At 35.6% G+C, this 15,840-nt stretch overlaps 1 protein-coding gene across 2 annotated transcripts; it reads right to left on the bottom strand.

Annotated features, from left to right (window-relative positions):
* Nucleotides 1–782: 782 nt before the first annotated feature.
* Gapvd1 (GTPase activating protein and VPS9 domains 1) lies at nucleotides 783–14,118 on the bottom strand. Of its 2 annotated transcripts, none has more exons than XM_065221752.1 (9): nucleotides 13,950–14,118; nucleotides 13,715–13,884; nucleotides 10,677–13,652; nucleotides 10,049–10,623; nucleotides 7,266–7,383; nucleotides 6,632–7,203; nucleotides 1,257–1,427; nucleotides 1,094–1,190; nucleotides 783–1,033 (listed from the first exon to the last, which is right to left on the bottom strand). In XM_065221752.1, exons 2-9 carry the CDS (start codon nucleotides 13,859–13,861, stop codon nucleotides 893–895), a joined length of 4,797 nt encoding a protein of 1,598 aa, XP_065077824.1. In that variant the 5' UTR covers nucleotides 13,862–13,884; nucleotides 13,950–14,118; the 3' UTR covers nucleotides 783–892. The 2 variants fall into 2 exon arrangements, with proteins under 2 accessions (XP_065077824.1, XP_065077825.1); XM_065221753.1 differs by having other exon boundaries at nucleotides 13,715–13,881.
* Nucleotides 14,119–15,840: the final 1,722 nt, after the last annotated feature.

Below are 15,840 nucleotides of genomic sequence, written 5' to 3'. Positions count from 1 at the left end.
ACCAGAATGGTGCAAATTTTCCACCATACATTTTCAATGAAGCTTGCATTCATCAGAATGATGCAAATTTTGCACCAGAAAAATAAATCAATCTTGCAATTACATTCACCACAGTGTTGCGAACTTTCCACCAGAAATTTTCAGATAAATGTGCACCTCCAAATTTTTAGTGCGATTCAATTTTAGAACCAGAGCTATTAATTTTCATAAGTCCCTCCATGCACCACCTTGATGATATTTTTACACCAGAAATATTCAATAAAAAGCTTTTTCTTCGATTTCCACCACGAAGGTGAATTTTTTCAACCTTAAATTTACCCTTTTCTTTTAACCCTCCATGAACAAACTTGAAAAAATAAATTACACCAGGAATGTGGTGCAATTTTTTGACCAAAAAATTTAATTGAAATTTGTTCCTTCATGCACCTTTGTGGTGCAATTTTCAGGCAATATATTTATTTATAAAAGGTGGGTCATTTGCCCCACCATGCCCCCCCCCCCCCCGCTGTGCACGCCACTGGTTCAGATGATGATATTTCGGTATAACTTATCAAAGTCAGCGATAATTAGGTGTAAATTGCCATCCCAGCATACGTTATCGTTCCCGTGACAGATACTGATCAAGGCTTCTTCTTCTTCATGGTCATCATCACATTTTTACATTTCCATAAGTTGTGTTTAAATTATAAATGACACATGTCAGTATAAACTTTAATGTTTGCAGGAAACTTCACTAAATTTATATAAAATGCTCGGAATCATCAAATTACATTGTTTCTCAAACAATAACGCTCTGAGGGTATTAGTTACATATTATATATTATTTCCACTATATACATTTCTCTTTTTTGATCGCCTTTTGTTCCATGCTACCAATATACATGCATGCTTGTTATTCGCTATAATCCATAGTTTTGATAAAGGTAATTGCTGAGCAGAATTGTGTCCACCAATATTCGTTCTCTCCAAATAATTTTTCACCGATAAAACAGTTAACATATTCGATTGTTGATAACAAATGTGGAGGGTTGGTCTAAAAAAAAATAATTAAAATATACGTGATTTAAATTTAATGTTACCTATCGATGATTACCTTTACAATAACATATATTAAAACAGGTATAATATCGTCCGCAGCAACTGGTTTCTCGGACCCTATTGACAGCAGACTAAGAAGACTTTTGATGCACCTTAACAGACAAAAAAGAAACAAATGTTAGTTCACAGAACACAACTTCTCATTAAACTACACATACTTGATAACGCAGTTGACTTTATCCTGTGGAGTTCTGTATGCCGAAATAAATGATAACTGCCTTTGCGCAAACGGCCATGGAGCTTCATTCAGATATGTACCCGAGATGCGTAACTGAGAATGATCAGGTGTGATCGACTTTGATAGTTTGTTTATATGTACATATAAAACCCTGGAAACGAAAAAGAAAACAATGTTTTTTTAACTATAGTGCAGGCATATTTATACAATACTAAAAGAAAACATTATGATTGTGAAGTGGTACCCAGGTACCGAGCCCTGTTACACGGTGTAGAAAATAGCAAAATAATCAGTCGCGCAAATAAACGGTTTGTATAGTTTCTGAGCATATTTCTTTTTTTTCATTATCATGTTCATGATTCATTTTACACTTTTCTAATCCCCACAAAAGATGGATTGACTTAGTTACATTCTAATATTCATTTTATTTCCATTAAGTATAGAGCGTATAATATTATTTTACTCAAAATGAAATGTATTTCTAAACGTCTTCAAATGTACTCGATTATCCGCAGATCAGTTTTTTCACTTCCATCGCCATTTTTTGCGAGCAACCATTCATTCGTGCTAAGTAGCCCCACCACCACCAATGATAAGGAATGGAAAAATAAAGATCTGTTTTTATGTTATCCGTGGTACCGGCTGTTCAACACCAAGAGTTCAACACAGCCATTTTTGCTGTTTGAAAAAGCAATGAGCCATTTTATTCGGCGATTTCAACGGGATAATTGGAAAATAAACAACACGACAGAAGAACACAACTTCAAAGCACAGCAGGGTTACCAGAGTTCATATTGCTGTATGAAGGGCCAAAAGGGGTTGGACGGGCCCGTAAGCAGAGACACTTACGCGAAACCCGCGGGAATCTCCTTCCAACAATATGATCCAACAAAACGAATTACGAAATTCGCAATACATGTTAAGCTTTCTACGGGATAGTTTGTTTAAGAAGAGCGCGTCAAAGTAATTGCAACTGTTGAAGTGAAATGTATAGCTATCTAAAATGACAGTACACATTCCTCACGGACAGAAAATTGTTTGTATTGAACCAAAAAAATCTTTAATTGTATTTAAGCAAACAATTCCAGTTGAAATTATATTGCTTTTTGTTGTTTCAATAATACTTATTCATATAAATTCAAAATAGGATTCTTTTTGTTTTAATCTGCCACTTTTCAAATGCAACTATTGTAAAAATAACAATATTCTATTATTAAGCCAACAATAGTTAATTTTAATTTAGCATTTATTTGCTGTGTCCATTCTCTGGGCCATTAAAGCAAAAATAAATACCAACCATTCCCTCGTTTTTACCCGAACAAAAATGTAAACAATAACAATACTTACGCGTTCCACGTAAGTATTGTTTTTAATTGTAAATTTCGGGAAATAAGTGCAAGATTTTCGAAAATCTTGAGACTTGAGTTAAGTAAGTATGCTGCAATTCGAGCTGCAGGTAATAAATATAATCAATTTTTCTGTTTTTTTTTTCCTTTATTTTTTTTCCGTCGATCTTGTTTTCCGTACTGAGTACCAATGCTCCCGACGCCAGGAAGGCAGCTCCCACATCTGGACCCTACATATCGACCCATCAACTCATGAACCGGGGGCAGAAATTCAATTACAATTTCTGCAATTTTGTTTCAAAATGAAAACGAAACATAAAAAAAATTGCCATATTATTTTTACATCAATAAACACATTTTTATTGCTACTGCGTGAATTGTCAGATTGAATCAACAAGAAATCTCTTTTAAAAACAAACATATTTTTGTTGTTAACCCAGCTGCCAAATTTGACAGCTTACGTCAAAACCATGAATGCTCTTGTAAATTCTAAAAGATTTTCTTTTTGATTTAACAATCCATGGGTTTTTAGAAACAAAAATACTGGATTGTTGAAACAATAATGATTTCTTTTTGCAGCCAAAACAAAATGAATTTCTTATTGATTTTACGTCAAATATTATTACGTTTAAAATATTTTTTTTTGCGTGCTTCCTAGCCTCCGGTTGGCACTCCACTCCATTGTCCAGTTACAACTTGACAATGATGCCCTGATGTTCCCTTCCGTCCCAGTATTTATTGTAATTTCCATTATAAATTTATTTATAATCATGTAATACATAATGTATATAAAATATGTAGTAAAATGAGAAATATATTGAAAAATAAATGTGTTTTACAAAATAAAAATAACCTATTTTTTAATTTATTGCCATTCCACTTGTTTTAACCCATAATAGTTTATTGGGTCCTATATAGCAATGGGCGATCTTGGATCGAAGCACAAAAGATCGATTGTTTTGGTTCGATTAATCAATTTTTTTAATTAATCTCAACCACGACAAAAATCGACTGGATCGATCCTTTTCATTCGATGTTTGTTTCGACACAAAAAATTTGTTTTCAGTGCATTTGCATTTGCAATTTAATATTGATTTTTTTTGTCTTCACCTTTGCTCAATAATTGCGTTGAACATGGATTCAGTGAAAGATTTAGCGGAAAAAAATTCACTGCGGTTTAACGAGAGGTTCAAATACGTTGAGCTGGTGGATACATTAGCTATTGCAACGCTAATTGATCTGAAAAAAAACACGTGACTTTTAGTGCACAGTGTAAAATACAGGTAGTTTACAATCGATTCTAATGAGCAACACATTTCAGATAAAAATTCATATGGAACTTTTATCACCGACGAACCGACGTGACAGCTCATACAAACTATTTTTAAATTCGTGCCCAAGACGCCATATTTAAAATTTTTTCAAAATGGCGTCAAACATCGATTTCCGGTCCCTACACGTCACCCTGATTTCAAAAATACCCATATTGTGGGGCATATGACAGAATTTCCAAGTTTTTATGTAACCGGAAGCCACCATCTTGGATTTCAAAATGGCGTCAGATATCGATTTCTGGTCCCTTCATGTCAGTCCGATTCCAAAAATACCCATTTTGTGTTGTATATGGCAGAATGTCCAAGTTTTTCTGTAACCGGAAGCCGCCATCTTGGATTTCAAGATGACGTCAAATATAGATTTCCAGTTCCTTCACGTCACCATCTTGGATTTCAAAATGGCGTCAGACATGGGTTTCCGGTTCCTACATCTCACTCTGATTTCAAAGATACCCATATTGTGGGATATTGCATAGTTTTTCCCAGATTCCCATAATCGCAAAAAAAAGCTCGTTATTTGGAATTTACTTCGTAAAAAGAAAACTCGTTATTTGGGATTTACTTTGTTAAAAAAAAACTCGTTATTTGGGGGTTACTTCGTTAAACGAAACCTCGTTATTTGGGATTTACTTCGTAAAAAGAGGGTCGTAAATTGAATACTGCGTAAAAAAGACTTCGTAAACGGAGGTTTCAGTGTATATCTTGGGTTCGCCCAAGCGTGATTAAGTTAGTTCTCCCCTCCAAACTTGTAGAATGCTTGAGATTCAGCAACTTGCCGGGATTCAGCAAATAAAATTAAGTGTGTACGGTGCCAGTCTGATATGCAGAATTCAGTAAGATTGGCATCGATATTCGAACCGATTATTCAGGAAAATCGTGGAAAATTTTGCGCATCCCTGAGTACCCCGTCTTATGCAATTTTGAGTTACTCTCATCGGCTGCGTAGCGTACTAAATTCAAATGGTTTAAGGTAAATTGTTGTCTGTTCACCCATTGAATTAACACCAGTAGCTTGAAAATATATACTTAAGAGAAGCACAAAAATACCTTTTCGTCCACCCACAATGCGTTGACGTAAATTAATCCATGGGTTAACTGTCAAATTAACGCAAACCTAACGCAATCGGATCCATTGTGGGTGGTCCTAATTTGACGTGTTGCAGGAAAATGATACACTCGACGTTCGGTAACTGAAACATGTTCTCTCACCCCAGCAGGCCTGGGTTCAATCCCAGTCAGCGCCGCCGGGATGTTCTGAGGCATAACATCTCTGATCACGCCTTCCTTCGGAAGGGAAGTAAAGCCGTTGGTCCCCGGTTCATGAGTTGATGGGTCGATAGGTAGGGTCCAGGTGTGGGAGCTGCCTCCCTGGCGTCGGTAGCATTAGTGCTCAGCACGGAAAACAAGATCGACGGAAAACAACCCGCATAAACGCGAACCATAAATTGACCTTACCTAAAATGGTTAAAAATTGTTTATAATCCCTGCTAAACTTTAACTGAAATGGTTATGGAACTTTACATGAACGTTTAATGATAAAGTTTCAACCTTATGTATTATGGTTTTTTGGAACTGGACCTTACAAATAATGGGTTGTTAAGAACCATTACCATTCCAAATTCTTGTTTTCTCCATACATTTTCAGAAAGAGAACTATATAAGAACGTTTTTACTTATGATTTGAGAACTTTAATGGTAATGGTTATGGTAGTCAGTAAGGTCCACGAATGGTTTTGTAACATCGATCAACTTTATGTGGAATATATCGCGAATTGGTTGCCTGTAATTTGCTGATTACCAATTCACGATATATTCCACGTAAAGTTGAGCGATAATACAAAACCATTAATGGACCTTACTGACTACCATAACCATTACCATTAATGTTCTCAAATCATAAGTAAAAACGTTCTTATATAGTTCTCTTTCTGAAAATGTATGGAGAAAACAAGAATTTGGAATGGTAATGGTTCTTAACAACCCATTATTTGTAAGGTCCAGTTCCAAAAAACCATAATACATAAGGTTGAAACTTTATCATTAAACGTTCATGTAAAGTTCCATAACCATTTCAGTTAAAGTTTAGCAGGGATTATAAACAATTTTTAACCATTTTAGGTAAGGTCAATTTATGGTTCGCGTTTATGCGGGAAATCAAGGAAAAAAAACTGAAACATGTTTACTTTTCACTTAGCTAAAGACATTCAATAAATGAAATTCATTTCATGTGTCAAACCAGCTATCAAATGCATTTAAAATGCATCAATGATCATCCCCGTGTTCATTTAGTTAATTTTTATATTCTGAAATGCACAAATTTGACAGATGAATGCCGTTTAACTGAAATTTGTTTCAGTTTTTTTTCCTTTATTTGTTTTCCGTCGATCTTGCTTTCCGTACTGGGTACCAGTGCTACCGACCCCAGGGAAGCAGCTGCCACACCTAGATCCTACATATTGACCCATCAACTCATGGACCGGGGACCAACGGGTTTACTTTTCTTCCATATTTCAGATATTTATTGCCTCAGAATATCCCCCCTTTGGGGTGAGAGGCAATCAATTAAAAGTTTCTCAGTTAGCGAACGTCTAGTTAGTTTATTTGCTACCAATTTGTTTTTTTCTTTGAATCTAGGCTGTGAATACTTTACAGTGTTTCGAATCAATAATACTTACAGATCGCGGGAAATGTCGCCGTCATCATTGGGAAACATAACAAACTGGTAAAGCCTATGCAGCAGTATACTTTCTGCACAATTTTCGGCCTCCGAAGTTTGCCATTCGGTCATGCATCTCAGCACAGTATCTGTCCGAAGTTCATCCATTAATGTTTTCAAAAATACATGCAATAAGTCATTTTTCTCGTCTGCCACTGTTAACTGCACGAATTCATTATGAAACTTCTGTACACTTTGTTCCCTTTTATCCAGAAACATATTAACACATGTCATAATGATATGATGTATCGATAGTTGGCTGTCAAGTTTAAGATGTTCCTTAAGTGTTTCTACGTTATCAATTGCAGATAACAATGTCTGTCGACAATCCATCAAATATTGAATGTAGGATTTCCGAACCAATATGTCGTTATGCAGCTCCTTCAATAATACTTCTTGGGATTCCATATCAATGGATTGAATGCAACGGAAAAGCTCGGAAACACCTGCTAGCTGTTGTAAATTATTATTATTTAGAGCCTGTGCTTGTAGTATCCGTAGATAGATTAGTAATGGTGTTGAAGAATCAGTCTGGAAAAAAATATCAAAACTTGTCATATTAGTGATTCAAACTTGACATGCAATAATCTTACGTCGAAATTTTCGAAATCACATGAAAAAACCTCCATGCTGGATAGTATAACTCGAAGCTTTCTCTTTATAGTAGATAAACTGACAGAATTCTCAGTTGATGTTTGTTCTAAGCTTTTCCTGAAAAAAAATTTGAAAATTATTTTCTACTTTTGGCTCAGATACAGTACCACACGCCGTGTCCGAAATGGCGGATTAATCAACTTTCATATGCATCGAATTTTTCATCATGAATGGTATGCTTAGGTGCTTAGTTTACTTACTTCGCCTTACGAGCAGACTTGAGTAGTGAACCGAGGCTACACCGAACAGTTTTTATCGCAGTTCACTTAAATGTAGAAAGGAGTGCGCGAAAAAGGAGTACTCGTCCAGGGGAAGAAGTATTTTTACCGATTGACTGGCATCAAGAATCGCTTTTTTCCATGATTTGTTTTCCGTCGATCTTGTTTTCCGTGCTAAGCACCAATGCTACCGATGCCAGGGAGACAGCTCACACACCTAGACCCTACATATTGACCCATCAACTCATGAACCGACCAACGGCTTTACTTTCAGCTTTACTTTTACTTTCAGAAAATCCCGGCGGTACCGACAGGAATTGAACCCAGGCCTTTTTGGGTAAGTGGCAATCACGCTTACCACTACACCACCGAGGCCGTTTTTCGCCAGTCAATGTTTTTCGTAAGATCGTACGCGAACGTACGCGAAGAAGATGAACTAATGGTAACAGATATTTTTATTGGCAAATGATCACTACCGTAGGGATCTTGGATTACTTTCCACGAGCAATCCAACCATAGTGATGTTGAACAAAGTGAGAGGTCTAATCTTCTTACACTTGCTGGAGGTTTGGCTACTCGTATTGCTTCCCCGGTGTTCAGAATTATCATTTTGAAGATGTCGCACATGTCGTATATCAACGTTGAGCGGTTGTCGTCGTACAGTTCCCCCCAGTTTGTACCGTGAGAGTTAAATCTCCCAAGATCAACCGTGCCGCTGGCATAACTGTGCAGATATCCGAGAAACTTTGACGAGAAATCGCAGTTCTCGGTGGAAGATATACTGAGGCAATACTGATGCATTTACCTCGAATTTTAATCTGACATGCAAAAACTTCAACGCCTGTCACCTAAGATCGATTCTATGAAAGGAATGGAGCTTGTTGATAACTTTTCACTCAGTTGTTGAAATTTGTTTTTCTTTAAAGGTTTTAATAGATTAGGATCATAGTTTACTATAGATATGCAAAAAGTAGGTAAATCTTCAGTTTTGAATCAACACAAATGAATATTTACACTTAATGTCCGAGATGTGCAGCGAGCATTTCTCACTTCATTTATTACTAGAATTAAAGTCTACTTTTGTTTACAAGCTTACACTCTATTCTATCTACTGCTTCAAAAATAACTATGTTGTGTCCACCTCCATACGAATCTGCACGGTCAAGGCGAATAATGTTGAAATCATGGAAAGCATGATCGTTGTCTGATGAGAGCCATGTTTCACAAAGAGCAAATGAATCAGAGAGTGAGTTGTGAACTAAAAATTTAAATGCGTCATGTTTTGGTATAAGACTTCTACAGTTCCACTGAAGAACAGAGATCATTTCCCCGACCTCATTCGGAGGGTTATCCATCAAAGGATATGATCAATGCAATGAAGCACCAGCTAGGAGCTAGTTGGTTCAAAAAAGTTTTCACCATTGGCAGCACTAAATTAAAAATGCTCCTAGTTGAGTCCGAGATATTGAATATACTGAAGAATCTATCCACAATACCAGAAATCGTAAACATGGGGCATGAAAATTTGTGGTGCATTCTTAAATAGGGCGTTTTGGCTCTTCTTAGCCTTATCCTATTATATGTATGGAATATTATAATAAAATATAATTATTCGATTTCCCCCCGATAGAATATTTTAAAAGCAACAGATTTTAGAATCTTAGCACATAAACTAACTTTTGATGCAAAACCCGATGTACATGAAACTTGATTCATCCGCCATTTCGGACACAGCGTACCGGAAATAAGTATATCACAACGAGATTATTTTTTTTTTTCGCCATAAAAACTCAAAAAACCGTAATTTTTCAGGATGGAAACCCAATTTTTTTAAATGTTTGCTGCTGGATCATCAAATATTCAAGAAATTTCGGCACAGTTTTGGGATCTATCGAAGACATCATGCAAAGAAGACTGGCAACTTTGACAGAATGATCGCAACGCATAGAATGATTAACAAAAACACGAACCTCTCTTCTGAGGTTGAAATCTTTGCTTTCAAATTCTTTCGAATGATTTACCAGTAGATGACACTAGTGTGTGTCTCTCATAGTGGGCGTATGAGAAAATTGTAGAATTGCCAATCTTCTTTATATGTTGTGGTCGGCTTAATTGACTAATTCTGTATGAAATTTGATCAATTTTAGCAAAATAGGTTTTCTGGCACTCTTTTTTTTTTGCTTTATTAGAGAGACTTTCAGCCTTACATTTTTGATACACTTTTAAAACTACTTTTTTTAATATAATGATTCAAATTTGTAAAAAAAAAGTTCATTTGCAGCCAAAGTTTTAGTACATAAAAAATAGCAAGTACTAAAAAACCGTTTTTCAAAAAAAAATATTGTCAGTCAATCAATCCTAAAACTATACCGATAAATTTAGAATATTTGATAATCCAGCAGCCAAAATTCAAGAAATGTCTGAATAGCAAAAACTTTTCGAACTTTTATGAAATGAAAAATAAGGTACTTTGTGTCCGGTACTGTTTCTATAGCAATGCATACCTGAGATCGCAGTCTCCATTTTTACTCTTACTTGAGCTAAACATTTTGCTTGTTGTATCAGTTGTGGCTGCATCACTGGAAGTAGACGTTTTTCGGCGATATTTGGCGAGGATGTCTTCACTTGTATCATTCGTACAATCCATACCATTGTTATGTGGAACGGAAACGGCACAAATTTGTCCGTTATTTGTGTAACTGAAACGCGATTTGTTATTGACGCTTACATTACGACGATTTTTGAACCCAAGTTTGATTTTTGTGAAAAACCCGGGATTAGTTTTTAAACCATCAGAAAAGCGAGAGGCTCCCGGTGGACTGTTTACAGCGGAATCATTGCGATTTGTTTTGTCGGCTGAAGAATCGAAGCTAATACTCTTTGGAATTGTTCCAGTCGCCTTCGCATTGTATTTCGAAGCGGAAGTATTGGAACATGATTGTTTCAGTTCACTGTCCTGCTGGCGTTGTTTTTCCGTTCCAATCACTTCTGCACTATTAAAATTTGCATGGGATTGTTTATTTACTATTTTCAGACAATTAGAAGCTCTGTTCGATAAGAAACTGCTTGATTCAACCACCTGAAAAAATATCATTTTTTTAATGCTATAATCACTGACCAACAGAGACTCACCATGCTCGATGCACCACCAGTTTTGAAATCATCAGGAAGTTTGAGTGAAGTAATTGGAAGCGAATACGATATATCCTTATCCCTTAGTTGGGAAAAGCTGAATGAGTTAGAGAAATTACCCAAAATATCTATCATTCCGTTTCTGCGCGAATCAAATTTCGCGTTGCGTTGTTCTGACGACAGACGTCGATGTTCAACTGACAGTTCTTCATCACCATTATTGGGAACATAATCAAGAGTATGCTGGAGGATTGAGGTGCTGCTCAAATGATTATTGTTATTATTATTATTATTCTTATTATTATTATTATTGGATGATGGGAATATGCAATCCAGGTCAGAGAATGGATTCGTTGACTTCATGCTAGCGTGTACACAGCCGTTTTTATGATTGACATCTATTGCGGTTGCTGAATCATTACTATCAACACACTCGGCAATATTACAATTCGTATCTGTACTCGTATGAGATTCTAAATAGCCCATCGTTTCGATTGTATTATTTTGTATGTTGTGCTCATTCATACCACTTCCATTAGATGGTTTATTGTGTTCCGAGCCATTAGTCGAATGATAGCTTTCTGTAGAACTTTGACGGACAGGTAAAACAATTGGATGTAAACAATTGGTGACACCATTGTCATTGTAGGAGTTTTGCAATAGACTTGTATGAGATCCACGAAAACTCAGTGTCTTCGGGCAGTAAAGTGAGGAGTCTAGGGAGTTGTTTCTTGAAACTATTTGCAAGTCTCGGTCTCTCACTACTGATTCAGCTATATCACTACGCGTTGTTACACTGTTGTCGTCAGTATCCATTACTGCATCAGTACTCCAAGCTGATTCAGACTGAGTTTCGGAGTCTACATTATTTAGGCGCATCTGTCCGAAGGAGTTTGTTATAGGGTTGTAATTATGATCGCCTGGCATTAGAGGAGTTGTAGGTATGAGAGGAGTCGAGAAGTTTCTCTCACTTACTTCAATTGGTTCTGAATCAGAAGCCAACACATCTGTACTCCATGTATCGGAAATTATTGATATGGTTTCATCTCCCTCCATCAATTTCTTAATTTCAAATTTGCAAAACTTGTCTTCTATATCTGAACGAGTTTTATTTAAAATTTTCGTCATTTGAGGTGTTGTAAAATGCTGTGCTTCTCCTCCTCCTTCCGTAACTTGTGAAGAAGGAGTATCACGTCCTGAAATGTTGGGAGTTCCCCTTCCAGAAACATTCGCCGATATCATATCCGAGAGATTGTCGTTGTCATTTTGATCTGTTTCCTCTAGTTCAAGAGAACTTGCCACTGAATGGTTGCTATGAGCTTCACTTACAGCTTCGAGATTATCTGATGTGTTTCCAATGGATGCGTCGTCTTGAGCCAGCGAATAATTATTGAGTTTATCGCCATCATTCTTTCTTCCACTTTCTAATGTATTATGATCTTCTTTAAAATTTATTTGCAACGGGGTGGTTGAAATTTCATCAGACATATTATTAATAAACTCGTCTTCATTTAACATTTTTCCCTCCTTCATCGCTAGAGGTATTATAAGCACAACTTCTGCAACATTGTTATTGTTACATGGGTTCGGGATATTCTCGACTCCAGAGTTCATTTGTGTTGGTGAAGTATTCATACTCTTTGATTTAGAAACTTGCGGTTTGATTGTTGATTTAGTCTTTTTCGTATAGTTGGGGAGCACCGAATCAATCATTGAAGTTGCAGTATGTTGATTGATTTCCGTCAGATTTGGTAACTGATCTACAATTTGTTTCAATTTGCAGCTTTCTTCTGGAGAGAATGCTTCAATTTCATGCTCCATTGTTTCTTTAAGCAAGCTTATCAATGTTTTTAATTCATCATTTGATGCGAGAACTAATTTATTGTTCAGCAAATTTTGATATTGCAGTTTATTATTGCTTTCAAAACTCTTGGAGAATGATTCATAATGAAGTTGATTAAGGAGCACTCTTATACAGTTGTTTTCAAATTTATCATATAAATCCTTCAGTTTATCATCAATAGGTTGTATTTCGAAAAGTGCTAAAGTTTGAATCACCTGTCCAATTTGTACTAGATTGAAGCGAGTATTTTCTGATAATGGAGCATCAGTTATACCATGAATGTTTGGACTTAAAATTGCGGGGCAGATAAAATTAGTAAATATCAAGTCTGTTAATATTATGTGTATATCCTCTTTCGATAAATTTGCCGGCTTGAGAAGATGGTTCATAGATTGACACAGCCAACGTAATGTTGATGGAAATAAGCACCAGTTATCACTGAACGATTTAATGAAATTTGATACATGTGTATACAAACGATCAACTGTGTCCTTCCTATATCGTTGCAGATTTTTCAAATATTCGGGTGACGATTCTTCGCCAAACATCTTCTCATTTTCAGAAGCGCTTTGAACAGATATAATTTTCAAAGGATCAACTTCCCATTTCCGTTCATCATCCGTTAGAACAGACATTATCGGTTCGAAGAGAATCGCTTTTAAAAATATTTTCGGCGCGAAGGTAGATTCGTGATACTTTTGATACAATCGCGTGAATGACGATGAGCCGACACGAAGCAATCTTCTGGGGTTATCACTTTTTGCAATTTGCGTTTCAATCAGTACTTGAAGAACTTTAATCACCATTTCCGCATCTTTTGGATACATTGCACTCCGATACAAACCATTTACAATGAATGTAATGACAGGATCTGTTTTATCTTGTGTGATACCACAGCGATCTGCAAACGAAAGGATGTTTGCTAAAACTGTAGGATTTGCGTATAGATAGTTCAAGAGCTCAATCGTCCCAACAATTTGCGGGTATTTTATGAACCTGCATTGATGAATATGTATGAAATAACTATTTTCAAGCAATTTAACTCTTTGGCAAGAAACTGAAGGCCCTGACTCTGGTTTGGCTAAAATTAGATTGTTCAAGATCTGACGTTGACGTGCACAAGTCCATGAAATCTGTAAAAAATGAAAATACATAAATTACAACTGTTATCAATTAATGTAACCAATCAGTAAACCTGTAAAGCTTCACAAGAGTTCTGATCGTACTCTTCATGTAAACTTGCAAAGCAGTTTTGTTCGTGCAATATAAACAGATGTTCCCTTCGTAATGCTTTAGCCATATTCACAATGCCCGAGAAGCGTTCTCCACTTGTTGGTTGCATTCTTTAAGATGTTGTCAACTCTACTGATAAAGTTAATTTGTAGTTAATATTTTCAAAATATGTATCATCCTGTGTGCATCATACTCACTGCGAATATTGAAATGAAAAGTAAATTCAGAATTACATTTGAATAAAGCCCAAAATCCAAAATATAGTAAGTCTGATGATACAATACTCTTTGTTTGCATACGATGAGCTATTTGACATTGGTTTCCTACGCAATCAAAACTTTATAGCTAATTTATACAATTCTGTAACAGATAAAGTTGAACAAAATTTTTTTCGGGAATTAAATAAAAACAAACCTACTTTATCAGTAGCAATATTTTTGACAGATTGTTTTCATGAATAACTGATGACAGAAAACTGTTATAATAAATGTACATTCGAACAGTTGAGTATCTACCGAAGAAGAAATGGCATTTGAGAATGTTAATGAAGATTGCCCTTTAATATTTAAAAGTTTGGCCGTATTTAGGGCTGTTTAAAATTTCAATGTGATGTTATCATTAAATCACTGAATTATTGTAACCATGTTGTTGATTGCAACGCATTCTGTATTAAAATATAGGTACAATTATCTACGTTTTCCTTTGGCTAGGTCTATTTACTTTCTACCATGTCTAGATACACACTTCAAAATGTCCTATCTGCACTGATCAATTCTCTTCATCGACATTCTCTTTCGTTAATATAACCGCTACAAAACCTTTCCCTGTTATATTTGACGTTTTGGACGCTAGATAAGAACCACCTTTATCAAGGTAAAAATAGCGCGAAATCTGTTTGTATAGCAGTGGTAATCAAAAAAGAAAGTCGATGAAGAGAATCGAACAAATCAGATAGGTTCTTTTTAAATCTTCGTCGACATGTATTCTTATTCCATGTGGTGAGAGATGCAACTGATAAATACTTATTGGATTTGGATGATATTATAGGACTTTATTTATATCTAATAGGAACGGAATGTATAGGAGACTGATATAGATAACCAATGTAGGGTACACCAGGGTAGCCAATATGCTTCAGTTGATGGAATGATCTTTTTCATTATAATGGTTATATATAAATTATTGAAAGCGATACCTTTGTGTTCACAATAAAAGTTAAATTATTTCTACAAATCCAATTGAATGGGTACGGAAGTACTTCATTTTTATTCACTTCAATTAGATAAAGTCATAATTCACCGATTAACGCTATACAGCTATCCTTCCGTTGCTATACGGTTTCCATACAGCTGTGTTCGATAAAATAGCAGCGCATGCTAATTTTTATACAAAATGGTCAACTTTGACATGATGTAACTTTGTTAACTTATGATCAATTGAGCTGAAACGTACGCCAAAGAACTACAAATATGTTCAATTTTACAATTACAAAATATTAATTTTTTGGAAGCATCTGCCAGAAAGTGAGACACAAGGTAAAATTGTTCAAAATAATAGCAGTTTTTATTTGAAAATTTACGTGCTGCAAATATTTTAAACATTTTTAACTATTATGTACATTTTTTAATTGGGTGGGGATTGTTAAATTGCTGAAATGAAAATTATTAGTACTGCTATTATTTTGAACAATCTTACCTGGTGTCTCACTTTCCAACAGGTGCTTCCAAAAATTTAATATTTTGTAATCGTAAAATTGAACATATTTGTAGTTCTTTGACGAACGTTTCAGCTCAATTGATCATAAGTTCAGTGCCAACATTTCAAAGGGGCGTAATTGCATTTGTAAACAATGGCTTTAGCCGTCGATTTCTCGTGAATAAAAGCTCACTTATGAAAAATAATGACACCAGCAGGTAGAGGAATGTTTCCTCTACCAGTTAGCATTGTCATTTTGGAGAGGTAAGATTTCATTCGCGAGAAATTGACGGCTAAAGTAATTGTTTACAAAAGCAATTTCGCCCCTTTGAAATGTTGGCACTGAGTTAACAAAGTTACATCATGTCAAAGTTGACCATTTTGTATGAAAAT

The sequence above is a fragment of the Ochlerotatus camptorhynchus genome, unplaced genomic scaffold, assembly GCF_037179485.1.
Source record: "Ochlerotatus camptorhynchus isolate MF236.1 unplaced genomic scaffold, CSIRO-AGI_Acam_v1.1 ptg000148l, whole genome shotgun sequence".
NCBI lineage: Eukaryota > Metazoa > Arthropoda > Insecta > Diptera > Culicidae > Ochlerotatus > Ochlerotatus camptorhynchus.
The sequence above is the reverse complement of the archived record's forward strand: the minus strand, read 5'-3'. Positions and strand labels throughout refer to the sequence as shown.

Bases quoted from the DNA above. Each gene is read 5' to 3' on its own strand.
- Gapvd1 (XM_065221752.1), bottom strand. From the start codon at position 13,861: ATGCAACCAACAAGTGGAGAACGCTTCTCGGGCATTGTGAATATGGCT. The intron at 7,204-7,265 runs GTAAGATTATTG...ATTTTTTTCCAG, and splicing joins GTGATTTCGAAAATTTCGAC to ACTGATTCTTCAACACCATT. The intron at 1,428-6,631 runs GTAAGTATTATT...TTTCGTTTCCAG, and splicing joins GGCGACATTTCCCGCGATCT to GGTTTTATATGTACATATAA.